At 32.7% G+C, this 13622-nt stretch overlaps 7 protein-coding genes across 7 annotated transcripts; 3 read left to right on the forward strand and 4 right to left on the reverse strand. All coding sequences in view use genetic code 12, as the record gives it.

Moving 5' to 3' along the window:
• Nucleotides 1-152: 152 nt before the first annotated feature.
• Nucleotides 153-1373, reverse strand: NUP (Nupp; the record flags this gene model as incomplete). The annotated part of the gene is made up of 1 exon (XM_716313.1): nucleotides 153-1373. One exon carries the CDS (start codon nucleotides 1371-1373, stop codon nucleotides 153-155), a length of 1221 nt encoding a protein of 406 aa, XP_721406.1.
• An 849-nt stretch (nucleotides 1374-2222) lies between these two features.
• CAALFM_C701570CA (uncharacterized protein) lies at nucleotides 2223-3359 on the reverse strand (the record flags this gene model as incomplete). The annotated part of the gene is made up of 1 exon (XM_716312.1): nucleotides 2223-3359. One exon carries the CDS (start codon nucleotides 3357-3359, stop codon nucleotides 2223-2225), a length of 1137 nt encoding a protein of 378 aa, XP_721405.1.
• A 706-nt stretch (nucleotides 3360-4065) lies between these two features.
• SMC6 (DNA repair protein) lies at nucleotides 4066-7452 on the forward strand (the record flags this gene model as incomplete). Its single annotated transcript, XM_716311.1, has 1 exon — nucleotides 4066-7452. The coding sequence occupies one exon, from the start codon at nucleotides 4066-4068 to the stop codon at nucleotides 7450-7452; it is 3387 nt and encodes a 1128-aa protein (XP_721404.1).
• Nucleotides 7453-7719: 267 nt separating this feature from the next.
• CAALFM_C701590CA (uncharacterized protein) lies at nucleotides 7720-9051 on the reverse strand (the record flags this gene model as incomplete). The annotated part of the gene is made up of 1 exon (XM_716309.1): nucleotides 7720-9051. The coding sequence occupies one exon, from the start codon at nucleotides 9049-9051 to the stop codon at nucleotides 7720-7722; it is 1332 nt and encodes a 443-aa protein (XP_721402.1).
• A 218-nt stretch (nucleotides 9052-9269) lies between these two features.
• On the forward strand, nucleotides 9270-10394 carry CAALFM_C701600WA (membrane insertase; the record flags this gene model as incomplete). Its single annotated transcript, XM_716308.1, has 1 exon — nucleotides 9270-10394. The coding sequence occupies one exon, from the start codon at nucleotides 9270-9272 to the stop codon at nucleotides 10392-10394; it is 1125 nt and encodes a 374-aa protein (XP_721401.1).
• A 326-nt stretch (nucleotides 10395-10720) lies between these two features.
• Nucleotides 10721-11058, forward strand: CAALFM_C701610WA (uncharacterized protein; the record flags this gene model as incomplete). The annotated part of the gene is made up of 2 exons (XM_019475484.1): nucleotides 10721-10743; nucleotides 10815-11058. 2 exons carry the CDS (start codon nucleotides 10721-10723, stop codon nucleotides 11056-11058), a joined length of 267 nt encoding a protein of 88 aa, XP_019331029.1.
• Nucleotides 11059-11288: 230 nt separating this feature from the next.
• On the reverse strand, nucleotides 11289-13268 carry KCH1 (Kch1p; the record flags this gene model as incomplete). The annotated part of the gene is made up of 1 exon (XM_716306.1): nucleotides 11289-13268. One exon carries the CDS (start codon nucleotides 13266-13268, stop codon nucleotides 11289-11291), a length of 1980 nt encoding a protein of 659 aa, XP_721399.1.
• Between the last annotated feature and the right edge of the window lie 354 nt (nucleotides 13269-13622).

Consider the following 13622-nt stretch of genomic DNA (forward strand, 5'->3'; position numbering starts at 1 on the left):
ATGATAATATAATTTATACATACATATATATATATATATATACGAATATTTTTTAGAAATGTTTTACAATAAAGAATATAGTAGAAATGTAAGACAACGTGAAAAAGTTGATTTAACCTTTTGTGGGGAAGAGAACATGGAGGGGGTATTAATTAAGCAGTATCAAATGATTCTTTACCGAAATCTGGTTTACCACCCAAAGTGGCAAAGATATCACCAACATAATTTTTAGAAGAATATTTTTCACCACTTTCATAAATTTTATCCCAATTTTGAACGATATCATGAATAATTGGAGTACCAGCAATAACCAAATTTTCTAAACTTGCAGAAATCCCACCATCACTTCTATTAAAGAAATATTCATAAGCTGACATTGATGGAGGTGGTCTTGAAAAATCAGAAATAGTTCTCATGATCATGATTCTATCATAATCAACCAAGCCATGTTTAGCCAATCTTGTCATGACTTCTAAAGTAGCATTATCTTCTTGAGCTGTAGAACAATAAGTAGCAGAACCATTAGTCATCAATAATGTGAAATTAGCAAAATAATCATTTAATACATTACCAGTGAAATAATTATCACTAGTTAAAGAATCACATTTAACAACTTTAGGTAATCCTTGAGCAGCAGTTTCATTATATAATTTTCTAAATTTAGCATTACCTTCAGTACCATTATTTAAATGAACTTTAGAAGCTAATTCAACGGCTCTATCTCTTAATTTTTCATTAACTTCAAATACTTCTGTACCATATACATTACCAGGATAAGTATTTTGATCATCAGTACCATATGGAATATAACCGGAAATCCAATCAGGATTAGTTTTATGATAATCTTCATAAGCCAATTGATATTCTAATCCAACTTGAACGGCATATTTAGCAAATGTAACTCCACCAATGGTAGTATAATTTGGTTCACCACCAGCGATTCCACCAACTAAAAAATAAGTTTTCGTTAAATCAAATAATGGATTTAAAGTTAATGCTGAAATTGAACTAGCAGCATTAATTTCACCTTCTCCAGTAGTGATTTGACAAATGGTATAATTTGTTGTACAATGAATATCGGGATAAACTGGTGATAATCCCGGTATGGTAATATTATGAACAAAATCCATAGCCTTTAACCAAGGATCTCTTTCTAAACTAAACATGGAAATAATAAATGCTTTTGGTTGATAAATGGCAAATGGTTTCCCATATGATGTTTGAGCATGATTGTTTTTGGTGGTTGGGATATCTTCAGCTAATGCAGTTTCATTAATGGCTCTTTTCTCCACTACTACTACGGGACTGGCAATGGTAAAAGTAGTCAATGTAGAAATGGTTGTGGCTAATGTAAATAAAGTGGATAACTTCATGATGATATTTGGGCGGAGGGGGGAATACAATTGCAAAAACAAAAGCTGTTGTTTTCTTTTTGAAACTGAAAAGTTTAATAGAAGAGATTTGTAGATCTATTTATATATATATATGTGTGTGTGTATTTATCATCTAATGTGCAATCAAAAAGAAAGAGCAGAGCAGTGAAGAGAATTAAGATGAGGTACATTGTGATAATTAATTGGATTTATTATTGTGCCCCGAGTTTCATTTCATTGTATTAAATGGGTAATTTCCTTTATCTTTTTAGTAAATAAATTACTGTAACTTTAAACTCGTTGATAATGATAAATTAAAACAAATCGTAATAGCTTTGTTCCCAAATAGGAAAACTGATAAACTATTGTTGTTTTTGTTGCTGCTGAAAGAATGTTCCGATTTTCCAATGGAACGGCAAAACTTCTCACTTTCGGGGAAATGCATCGGAAGTTTGTCACCTATTATTAAAAAGCAGGCACGGCATCAAATAGATAAAGAAATTAAATATTATTAGGAACAAGATAAAAGAAGTCAACTTAGTATACATTTAAAATGTAACGGTATTGTACTGTTCTTAGTGTAATTGTGATGATTTGTAGGACCATTTTAGTTTGTGAAACTTTTTAGGTCTCATCTCAATTTGTTTACTAAATGAACCGTTTGAGTAAACGATACAAAAGTAGGTTTCATTATATTCTGTTCTGTTTAATTAATCAATATATGAAAAATTAGACAATTTTTTTGACTTCTATAATTTATTAGTTGTGATTAGAATGACCGTTTCTATCAAAATCTGTTAGTATGTTACTTATATGTGTCTGTAGTAAGTTTAATTATTAAATCTGGTATCAACTGATGTGATAAGAATCTTTACCAAAATCTTTACCTTGACCGTCAAGAGTGTTTAAGATATCACCTAAATAATTCTCTGCTCTAAAAGATTGACCATCTTTGTATAAACTATCCCAATTATTGACGACATCTTCAACAAATGGCCAACCACCAATATACAAATTATCCAATGCATGTTGAATACCACCTTTAGGATATTCATTGAAAAACTCAATTGGATCAATTGATAAATCTTTAGGTTTGGCAACAAAATTAGAAATTGTTCTCAAAATAACAATTCTTTCATAATCAATCAAGCCATTTTTGGCAACTCTAATAAACGATTCCAAAGTAGCATTTTCTTCTTGGGCACTCGAACAATAATTTGCTGAACTATTGGTAATCAACTGGGAATAACTACTAAAATAATCGTTCAAAACATGTCCGGTAAAATAATTATCACTAGTCAAAACATCACAAGCTAAAATGGTGGGGATTTTATTGGCAGGACTTGAATACAACTTTCTTAAACTAACATTATCGTCATCACCGAGTTTTAACAATTTTTCATTCTTACGAGATAATTCCATGGCTCTATCTCTTAATTTCTCATTCACTTCAAAAACTTCAGTACCATAAACCGAATCAGGGTAATCTTGAGGATGTTTTGTTCCATAACTAAAATATCCAGAAGTCCAACCTTCTTTATGATTCGTGTTAGTTAATTCTCGAGAATCTATTTGATATTGTAAACCAACTTGTATAGCATATTTTGCAAATGTCACTGATCCAGTGGTTACTTTAGCAGGATCACCACCGCCAATTCCTGCTAACAACCAATAAGTTTTTGAGAAATCAAATTTTGAATTTGAAATTAAAAATGCTATTGAACTGGCAGCATTTATTTCTCCTTCCCCAGTGGTAAATTGACAAATATCAAAATTGGAAGTACAATGAACATTTGGATATAATGGATGTAAACCTGGAACAGTGATGTTGTGTTGAAAATCAACTTTTGAAGTCCATGCCTCTTCCTCTGGCTGAAACATTGATACTATCATCACTTTGGGAGATATTTGATGAGAAAGAATGGCTTGTGGGTAACATAAGACATTTCCCAAAAATGCAAAAATAAATATTAACAAGGTTATCATCTTAATGGAATATTAGACCATTCAGTAGTAGTGGGTAAAGAAAAAAGTGACTGAAAGATGCTTATAAACTAAACTTTTTTTTCTTCTCTCTCTGTTAGTATAGGGTTTAAGATACAAGAGATAGTTGCAAAGTGAGAGAGATGGAACCTCTTTTTGTTTGTTCATCAACAACCAACATCAACAACAATAAGAGAGAAAAAATATTAGTTGGTCCTTCCCCCCACCAAGAAGTAGTAAGTTGTCTTGTGAAATTTATTATATTTCCAACCAACATCATTATTATTACCACTACCACTACCAAAAAAAAAAACCCTCTTAACAGCAGTATGCTCCCTGTATTTGCATCAAGCATAATGCAGCCTTTGCTTTGATAATTTTTCTCTGAAAAGAAGTTAATAAACTTTTTGATTATGTAAGCAGGGCATATCGTGTCTTGTCACGTTCAAACAATTTTTTTATCTTTTTTTTTGGTAATTGAGACGCGACTCGTTTGAAGCGCTTTCTTTTCTTTTTTTTTTTTGGTTGTTCACGAAATTTTTTTCTTTTCTTCTTTTGATTTCAGAAAACAATTGAATCCCAAAAGTTAAACACGAACACCCCAAAAAATCAATCAAATTATCTACAACAGCAACAAATCTACACTCTATTAAACTTCTTTGGTGTATAAGTGGTATTATATTTTTATGTTACTTTGAATATTATCCAAATGACTGTACCGTATAAAAGGAAACATGACGCGGATTCTTTATTCGATGCCAGAAATGGTGGTGAAGGCGTGTCAGAATATATGTCACAACTATTGATTAACTCATCTGATCAACCCAGAAAACGAAGAACAATGACTCAAGCCCCTAGTAGAAATGGACGTGAAAGTGCATCAGAAACTGAATCTATTTCAGGTGCTGATTCGGATTCTGACGGGGAATCAGATGATGATGAAGACGATGAGGACGACGACGATGATGATGAGGAGGAGGATGATGATGATGACGTTGGTTCAGATCCGGCTAAAGCGGGGGTTATTGAGAAATTAACTTTAAAGAACTTTATGTGCCACGATTCATTTGAATTGAAATTGGGACCCCAGTTGAATTTTATTATTGGAAGAAATGGGTCAGGAAAGAGTGCAATCTTAACTGGTATATCTGTAGGGTTAGGTGCCAAAGCAACTGATACAAATAGAGGAAGCACTATCAGAGATTTAATCAAAGATGGGAAATCTACTTCTCGAATCACAGTGGTTCTCAAAAATGAAGGGTCAGACGCGTATAAACCAGACGTTTTCGGGAAGAAAATCATTATTGAAAGAAAATTACAAAGATCTGGTTCCAATACATACAGCATTAAAAATGAAGCAGGAAAAGTAGTGTCAAACAAAAAGAGTGTTTTGGATGAGATTCTTTACAAGTTTTCTATCACCATTGATAATCCACTCGCCTTCTTGTCTCAAGACAAAGCTAGAGAATTCTTAACATCATCGAGTGATAAAAACAAGTATGAATATTTTATGGATGGGGCATTTATCACTGATATCCTTGAAAACTATACAAGTATTTCCAACAATGTCCAAGTGTTGGATAATAAAGTCCGTCAAGCTGAAGAATACACCAAGGTGGCTAAACAAGAATACAAAGCAATTGCCAAAGTTCATAATGCGCATAGAACTAATGATGCATTAAGAAACAAATTGGAAATGTTGAATGCCAAAATCTATTGGTTCAATGTTCAAACCATCGAGAAAAAAATTGATCAAGAAAATCGACAAAAAGACACTTGCTTGCAAGAAATTGAGCAGGCCAAAAACCAGATTGATGTTTGTGAAAAAGAAATTGAAGCAAAAATTCCTCGAAAGGATGCTGCTGATCAGCAAGTTAAGGAAGTGGAAAGCCAAATAAAAGATATAGTGGAAGAATTTGAGGGACTTCGAAGCAAAAGATCTGAGATGAAATCTGAGTTAGAAATCAATAAAAAGGAAACGAAAAAGAATATTGATGAAATGAATAGTTTGAAAGAAGATATTACTAGGACCGAGACTAAGATAGAACAGGAGAGAAGAAGAATTCAAGAACTACAAGGGGGAAACAAGGAGAAAATGGCTGAAGAATTGGAAAAGTTAAACTCTGAAATTGATGAGTTGGAAAGTCAATTGGAAAATTTGAAAAAACAACTTGTGGAAATGCAAGATAATCCTGATCCCGAGTTGAGATCTGTAAGTCAACAAAGGGAGAAATCAAGACAGAAAATTGCCGATTTACAAAACCAAAAGCGTCAATTAGAGAAAGAGTCTGTATCAAAATATTCGCCTTGGGGTTCTCGTATGGCTGAATTGATAAAAGCGATTAAAAGACATCCTGATTGGGTGCAAGAGCCAATCGGTCCTATTGGTAGCTATATTCATGTAAAGAATCAATACAATAATTGGAAACCTTTGTTATCTACCATTTTGAATAAAACCTTGGATTCATTTATTGTTACCAATGAAGGTGATAGAAGTAGGTTGGACAGATTACTCAAGCAATATCAAATACGTAGCAACATTATTGTCAAGAAAACAGAAAGATTGAACTATGCTTCCGGTAAAGCAGATTCTGCATTCACCACTGTTTTAGACATGTTAAATGTGGAAAATGATACGATTTTGTATGCTTTGATTGATATAAATTCCATTGAAAAAAATGTTATAGTAGAATCTGCCAGTGAAGCTAGAGATTCATGCAGGAGAAGAAATGTCCAAAATTCTTTAGTTCTTTTCAGAAAGGATTCCGGTCATAGAATGAGTTATCAAAACAACACCTTTAGACAAGATCCTATATACTACCAAAATGGAATGGCCAAGTTTGGGGTCGCTAATATGTCAGATTTGATCAGTGATCTACAACGTGAATTGGATGAAGAACATAGACATCAAAATGATTTAGAAAGACGGGCCAGAAGTATAAAAATGAAATTGGATGCCAAGAGAGATAATCTTGTATCTGAATCTCGTGCCATCAAGAGAAATTTAGATCAATTGAAAAGAAATCGTAGTACTTTAGAGGATCAATTGGAAGTTGAAGTTGATTATTCAAATATCACCACATTGGAAGCAAGAATAGAAGACAATAATGAACAAATCCGTAGATTGGTTGCTTTGAACGAAGCATTATTAGAAAATCTTTCTCAGATGAATGAAAATTATAAGGATTTGAAACAACAAATTGAAGATTGCAAATCCAAAAAAGTTAAACATGAAACCATTCGAGAAAAATTTGTGAAACAGTTAGTTGAGATTGAAACTGAAATTGAAACCCAAGAGGACCTTAAAAAACGTTATTTATACAAGATAACTGAATTGGAAGATAGAATCAAAAGAGCTGACGATATACTTGCTGAAGGGAATCGTAAATTGGAAGAATTTGTTGCCAAAGCTGAAGAACATTGTAGCAGAGATAGAGTTACCATATACCCTAATGATACCCAAGAGACGATAGCACAAGATTATCAAGAGACTCGTTTTGATTTGGAAAGAGCAGAAAGTGCTCTTGGAACTTCATTGGAAGAAGTCTTGGACCAACTAGAAAAAGCAAAGGCAAAATGTGACAAAGCCGAGGGGGAATTAGAATCTTTGAGTTCTGCATCAAGAAAATTAAATGCAGAAGTTAATGCTAGATTCAATTTCTTACATACTATAATCCAATCTTCAATTCAAGAGGCAAAAAGAACTTTTGAAAAAGCCATGTGGTTAAGAGGATTCCAAGGTACTTTGAAATTTGATTTTGCCGAAAAAACATTACAATTGAATGTACAAACTGGTAACGATGAAAAGAAACGTACCGTGGAATCATTATCTGGTGGTGAAAAATCATTTTCACAAATTGCCTTATTGTTATCTATTTGGAAAGTGATGAATTCTCGTATTAGAGGTTTAGATGAGTTTGATGTTTATATGGATTCAGTGAATCGTTCTATTAGTATTAAATTGTTATTGAAAGAATTAAAGAGATATCCAAAATCACAGAATATTTTTATTACTCCTCAGGATATTGCTGTTGTTGGAGAATTAAATGATAAAGGAGTGAAAATTCACAAAATGTCTGCCCCTAGAGAGGAATAATGAGGTAAAAAAACGAACTTGACGTTTAAAAGTATGTGGTAGTATTATTATATTATATTTCATTTCAGTTTAGTTTTCATTTAAGTTTTTATTTTAACTATGTACATGAATAAAGTCATAATTTTTGGTATTTTTGGTTAATTTACAAAATTTTTCGTATTGATCAGGATTGACAAACAATTTAACATCTTGGTAAGATTCAAGCAATTGTAAGCTAGGGATGAGATCTGAAACTGTAGTGAATTCATTAGACAACAAAACAAGTATTTACGCTTGTAACACTTGAACATTAATGTAGTCATTATGGATATCACGATAATAGTTCATCACTTCCTTGGCGAGTTCCACATCTTGTGTAGCATGTAAAATACGAATAAAATTTTGATTCTTTATAAGATTTTTCCTTGATATAGTGGGGAAAATATGTGATAATGTTTTCAAATACTGAAGTGCCATATGTGGTTTATTGACATTGCATAATCCAGCAACTATGAAAAGATTAATTGATTGATGAGACATTTTTGTTAGATGTAATAATTCCCTCATTTCCATGGTAGCCACTTTTTCAGTGATTAACGTTTCCAAAGCTGGCAAATCATTGACAGATATAGATCCATTGATAACTGGGTTGTGTCCAGTTTTAGATGAAGAATAGACATTTCTATGAATGATAGGATTAAATAACTCGGTATTACAAATTTCAGCTAATAAATTCTGGTGAATATCCAAATCATATTTTGAATCCTTGTATAATAATGGATTCTCATTGGTTTGGATGGCTTCATGTCGTTTGTGTATATTCTCCCATCCTGCTTGCACATTCCTGTTTCTTTTTACATCACTTTGATTATGATTAAATCCAAAAGCTGTAAATAATTTTAAACATTGTTCTAGGTCTCCAAGTTCAGCATATGATTCAATTTGCAAAATCAATAAAGACTTGTAAATATATTGTGAACGTAAAAATGAATAAAATCGACGAAAATACTGTATTATGCCACCAACTCGTGACGCGTCTTTGTTGTTTCTAAATATATATGCTAAAGCTACCAAGGTAGATTCATTGATCAAGAATGGCATTAGATTATTTGTTTGTACTAAATAACTTGTTTCTTCATAAAACTTTACGTTATCAACTAATTCATGATATATCATTGTTGCCCCAAGATAATCCCCCATATAACAAACTTTATCCATATATAATGCCCATAATTCATTTGACATTTGAAACTCTTTATTTTCGTGTAAAAGCTGATGCAATAATGTAGTTGTTGCCTTGAGGTTATTTGATAAAAGTAAATTGTAAATAAATATCTGAATAAATTCTGATTGCAAATGTTGACCGTACTTACAAATAAATTTGAATGTCTTCAAACTATCCAGTTCAGAATATAGCATTATTTGTAATTGTACATTGAGTAATTTAGGATGTTTTTCAATTAATGTATCTTGTTCTTCAATTGGTAATTGAACAAAATGAGGTAAAATATCTGTAACTGTTTTAGGAGTTATTGGAGTTTCCAATGACCACGGAACTTTCACTTGAGAATATAATCTCAAATGTAGTTTCCTCGGTCGTATTCGACGCCCAATATTCATTCTATGAGTTGATCCTGTCAATAAACCAAATCACCTTATATAACATTGGTTGAGAAAAAGACTTTTCTTTAAAAGAAACACTCAATCAATAATGTGTAAGACCAGACACGACTTTTGAAATTTTTCAACAATAATTCTTTTTTATTTTTTTTTTTTTTCATTTTTTTGATCAAACTGTAAATCTAAGAACTATTACTATAACTATAATACCACCCATAATGCTTAGATTAGGGTTGACCCGCTCATTTAGAGCAACTTCAGCATCTTTGAAAACCGTTAGGGTTGGAATTCCCTCTAACATAGCCACCCGGTCACCTTTAATATACTCATCAATCAGATTCAATTCATCGACAACAACTAGTGGGACTGAAATCCAAGATAAATTGACTTCATTTGATGATACCACCACTTCTGCTATACTTGAAAATGTTACAAATTTACATTCTGATCAATTGGGATATTTGCAATCCATCGGTCTAGCTCAAGGTTGGGGACCAACAAGTTTGATTGAAAGATTATTAGAAGTTACTCATGTTTATACTGGGTTACCATGGTGGGGTACTATTGTTGTTGCTACCATTGCTGTTAGACTTGTTTTGTTTCCATTATATGTCAGAGCATCATCTAATGCAACTAAGATGTCTAAAATAAAACCACAAATTGACGAATTATTACAACAAATTAAGACTGGTGATACAGTTGACCAAATGAGAGCTATGGAAAAAAGAAGACTTATTATGAAAGAAAATGGTGTTTCCACATTAGCCACTTTATTTCCTGCCGTCCAATTACCATTGGCATATGGGTTTTTCCAAGCTTTGAGAAAAATGGCTAATCATAATGTTGAAGGGTTTTCTGATCAAGGGTATGCTTGGTTTCAAAATTTGATTGAAGTTGATCCATATTTGGGATTACAAGCTATTTCTGCTGCTGCCATCATTGCTGTTGTTAGAGTGGGTGGTGAAACTGGTCAACATGCCATGGCAGCAGGTATGAAAAAAGTCATGACTGTTGTTCCAATTGCTTCTATTTTCATTACTAAAGGGTTTGCATCTGCTATTATTTTGTATTTTGCTGTTAACTCGATATTTTCCCTTATCCAAAGTAGTTTGTTCAAAAGTAGTTGGTTTAGGAAAATTGCTGGTATGCCTCCTAAATTGAGTCTTGCAGAAATGCAAGCCAATAATCCTAAAGCAAACCAATCTATTAAAGATATGGTGAGCAAATTTGTTGACGATAGTAAAGAAAAATCTATTAAACAAGCTAGAGAAACTAATAAAAAATTGGAAGCTACTCAAAGAAGAAAAGATAGCGTGAATCAAGGGTTCATCAAAAGACATTAAATAGTTTAGGTTCTTGTATATAATCTAGAAAACCGGTAATAAAACCTGTATGTATATTTATTCTACTCTCTTTATGTTACAGCCAATGCTATTTTTACGAAGTATTAATTACAGATTAATGAGGAGCATAAATTCTTATGCTATCAACATATACTCGATGTTTGTATTGTTGTTTGGACAAAATACTGCATATACATTTTCAAAGTCCACTCATAAAACAGCGTGATTGTTAAAACAGGGAAGAAAAAAAAAATACAAAGCTAGATCGTAACATTTCAACAACAAACATCAGTATTAATCAAACAACCACATTATAATCATTAGCTATGGGTAAATTAGTAGGAGCACCGTAAGTAAAAAAAAATTCCAATTTTCTTGAAACAATGATAGCATTTGATACTAACATCCTTTGTTATCAAGAAAAGGGCATGATCGTTACAGAGATCCAAAAACTCATCAAATCACGCCAGCCTTGTACAGAGTAAGAGCTCCATTTTTCTGGAGAAATACTATTGCTTTATTTGCCGTCAGTAGTATACCGTTAGCTGTGTACTTGTATACATTTAAGAAAATGGGAGATGATGATCTTGGTGATATCCCTATTCCACCAATCAGTGATGAAGAATTACAAAAGTTGAAATTGGAATACGAAAACCAAAAATAGTCATGATGATGACATGAGGGAAAAGTTGAATGAATTAGGTTCGTGGGTTCTTGTACATATGCTATCAATATTGTTTAAGCCTGTATTTTTTGAGTAAAAACATGTATGTGTGTTTAAAATATTTTTGTTTATCTACTATAAATAAGGAATGTGACATTTTTCTATGCATTAAAACCTTTCATTCTATAAAATAAGTCTATCACTACGTCCATTTTCTTGTCTAGTTTTCACTAAGTTTCAAAGTATTTCGAAACTCCTCTTACTGGATAAGGAGGTTCTTTTTCTGGTGGGGCATTCAATTCTTCTAAAAAGTCATCTATAATATCAGTTCCTGTAGGACTACCCTGTTGTTGGTCCTCTTCTTGATTGTTCACTTTACTTTCGTCTTGTGAGGAATGTAATCTATCCTCTTCAGTTATTGGATACTCATCAGTGAACGAACGCTTGAACTTGGTTTCAGGTGGAGTCTGATATGAGAGTTCAAATGAATTAATAGGTTCCGTTGTTGATTTTTTCAATGGTTTAATCTGGCTGTATAACGGATTTATACCCTCATCTGTATAATCTGTTTTCATCGGTCTTGAAAAATCATCCACTGATCCTGAATATATTGAGCTTGGATTCCCAAAGGGGTTCGTTATCAGTTCGGCATAATCATTATACTTGTGTCTATGTGGATGATCTTGTGTGTATGACTTTGGTAAGGGCTGTACTGGTTGGTCATATCCAGTTAAAGAATTTATGTCTTGACTGTTCTGGTGACTCTCACGCCCTAATGGTGCAGTAGGAGCTTTTCTCATTGGCTTAAAGGAAGATGGTAGATTCTGCTGACCAATTTGTTCTGAAATGTCAGTGATAGACCGTTTTGGTGGGTTGTTCAAGTGGGTTCTTGATGTGTCATGTGTCAAGCTTGTTGATCGTGGTTGTTTGTACATTAATTCGTTTTGATCCTCACTCAAAAGCGAAGCTTGTGATCTTTGTCTCGACTTGTAAAGCAGTTGTTCGTGACCTACTATCGAATCAACTGGTTTAGATTTCTCTATTACACCATAACTTGGTTGAGTATACTTCTCTCTCAATTGACTTAGACGTTTCCCAATTCCATTATTTTGATCATTAATGGGTGAATATACTTTTTGGTTACTGTGGCCTCCAAAATCGTCTCTGGAATTATTGGTGGAATTTGATCTATCTTTCATATAATTCAATGGAATATTTGATTCCAATGTGGCACTGGTATCTGTACGGTAAAAAGTTTTTGAGTAGTCATTATAACGAGGTGGACGATCTTCCAACACAGGCAATTGAGCAATTCTCTCTTCCGATAATATACCTTGCTCCAACAACACTTTCTTTGGTTTATGGTGCAACCTAACTGCATCAGCAATACTTTCGTTAATCAAGTGACAACAGTAATCTTTAAAACTCTTATAGCCATCGTTGCTCAATTGGATCTTTAATGGAATGTAACAAAGCATCCCAAATACAAACCTCAAGAAGAATATAGCATAGATGAACACCGATAAACACATGAAACTCAAAATAATAGACAAGTACAAATTTGTATTGGCAATTTGTTCAATGTTATTCAAAATATTGTTATTTAACTCTCCACCAGTGGCATAGTATCTTAATGTCAATATATTGATAACTTGTCTTGGGGTGTCAGCCACTAATATTTGTAATGCATTATCTATCTCATAATAAGTTAAAAAACAACACCAATCAAAAAAATGACCTTCGTTGATACTGTTTAATAAACAAAAATTATCATAATATTTTATCAGATAGAGTCTTTTGGCTATGGAATTTAGATAAACCAAGGCAATATTTCTTGTCCTGGCAATATGTATGGCCCATATCCAATGATAAAATAGTAGCACAAACTGAAATATTATACATCCAGTGAAAATCCATTTGGCAATGGAATATGCGTACGGCTTGTAATCATCACTAGCCCATCTATGGAATACAAGGATATTTAGACAAGAATAGATATCTGTTGCTAATAATGCAAATGATAAAAAGATTAGAACCCACATGTAAAAATACCAAAACAAAGTCGAACAGTTGTAATTACGGAAATTATTCACTCTTATAACATCAAATGTTGATACATCTAAATGGTATTTTTTAATCTCATTTTCTGCATTGAAATGATCATTCTTTGATGCTGGTAAATAGCTATATCGTTTGTTTTTGGAACCCATGTTTCTGTGGGTTGTTTTGGTAGTTTTTGAATGAATGGGGGGGGTTGTAGTTCTGTTGCTGTAATAGGATGTTATATTTCTATTCTCCTATTTCCCAAGAGTGTGTTTGACGGGGAGTACTCAGATCTATCAAAAGATGTGGGAAAAAAAAAAGTGTATGTGTCAATGTTATATTTTGGATAGGCTGTTGTGATTTGTTGAGTGTTATCAATATTAAATGAATGAAATATCCAAAAAATTAAATGAATGTGATGGGAAAAGGTGAAACTAGAACAGATTTATTGATTTGATGCAACAACACCAAAACAGAAAGGGAATGGCAATAAAAAAAAATTAGTGGTAGTACCAAGAAGT

The sequence above is a fragment of the Candida albicans genome, chromosome 7 (assembly GCF_000182965.3).
Source record: "Candida albicans SC5314 chromosome 7, complete sequence".
Taxonomy (NCBI): domain Eukaryota; kingdom Fungi; phylum Ascomycota; class Pichiomycetes; order Serinales; family Debaryomycetaceae; genus Candida; species Candida albicans.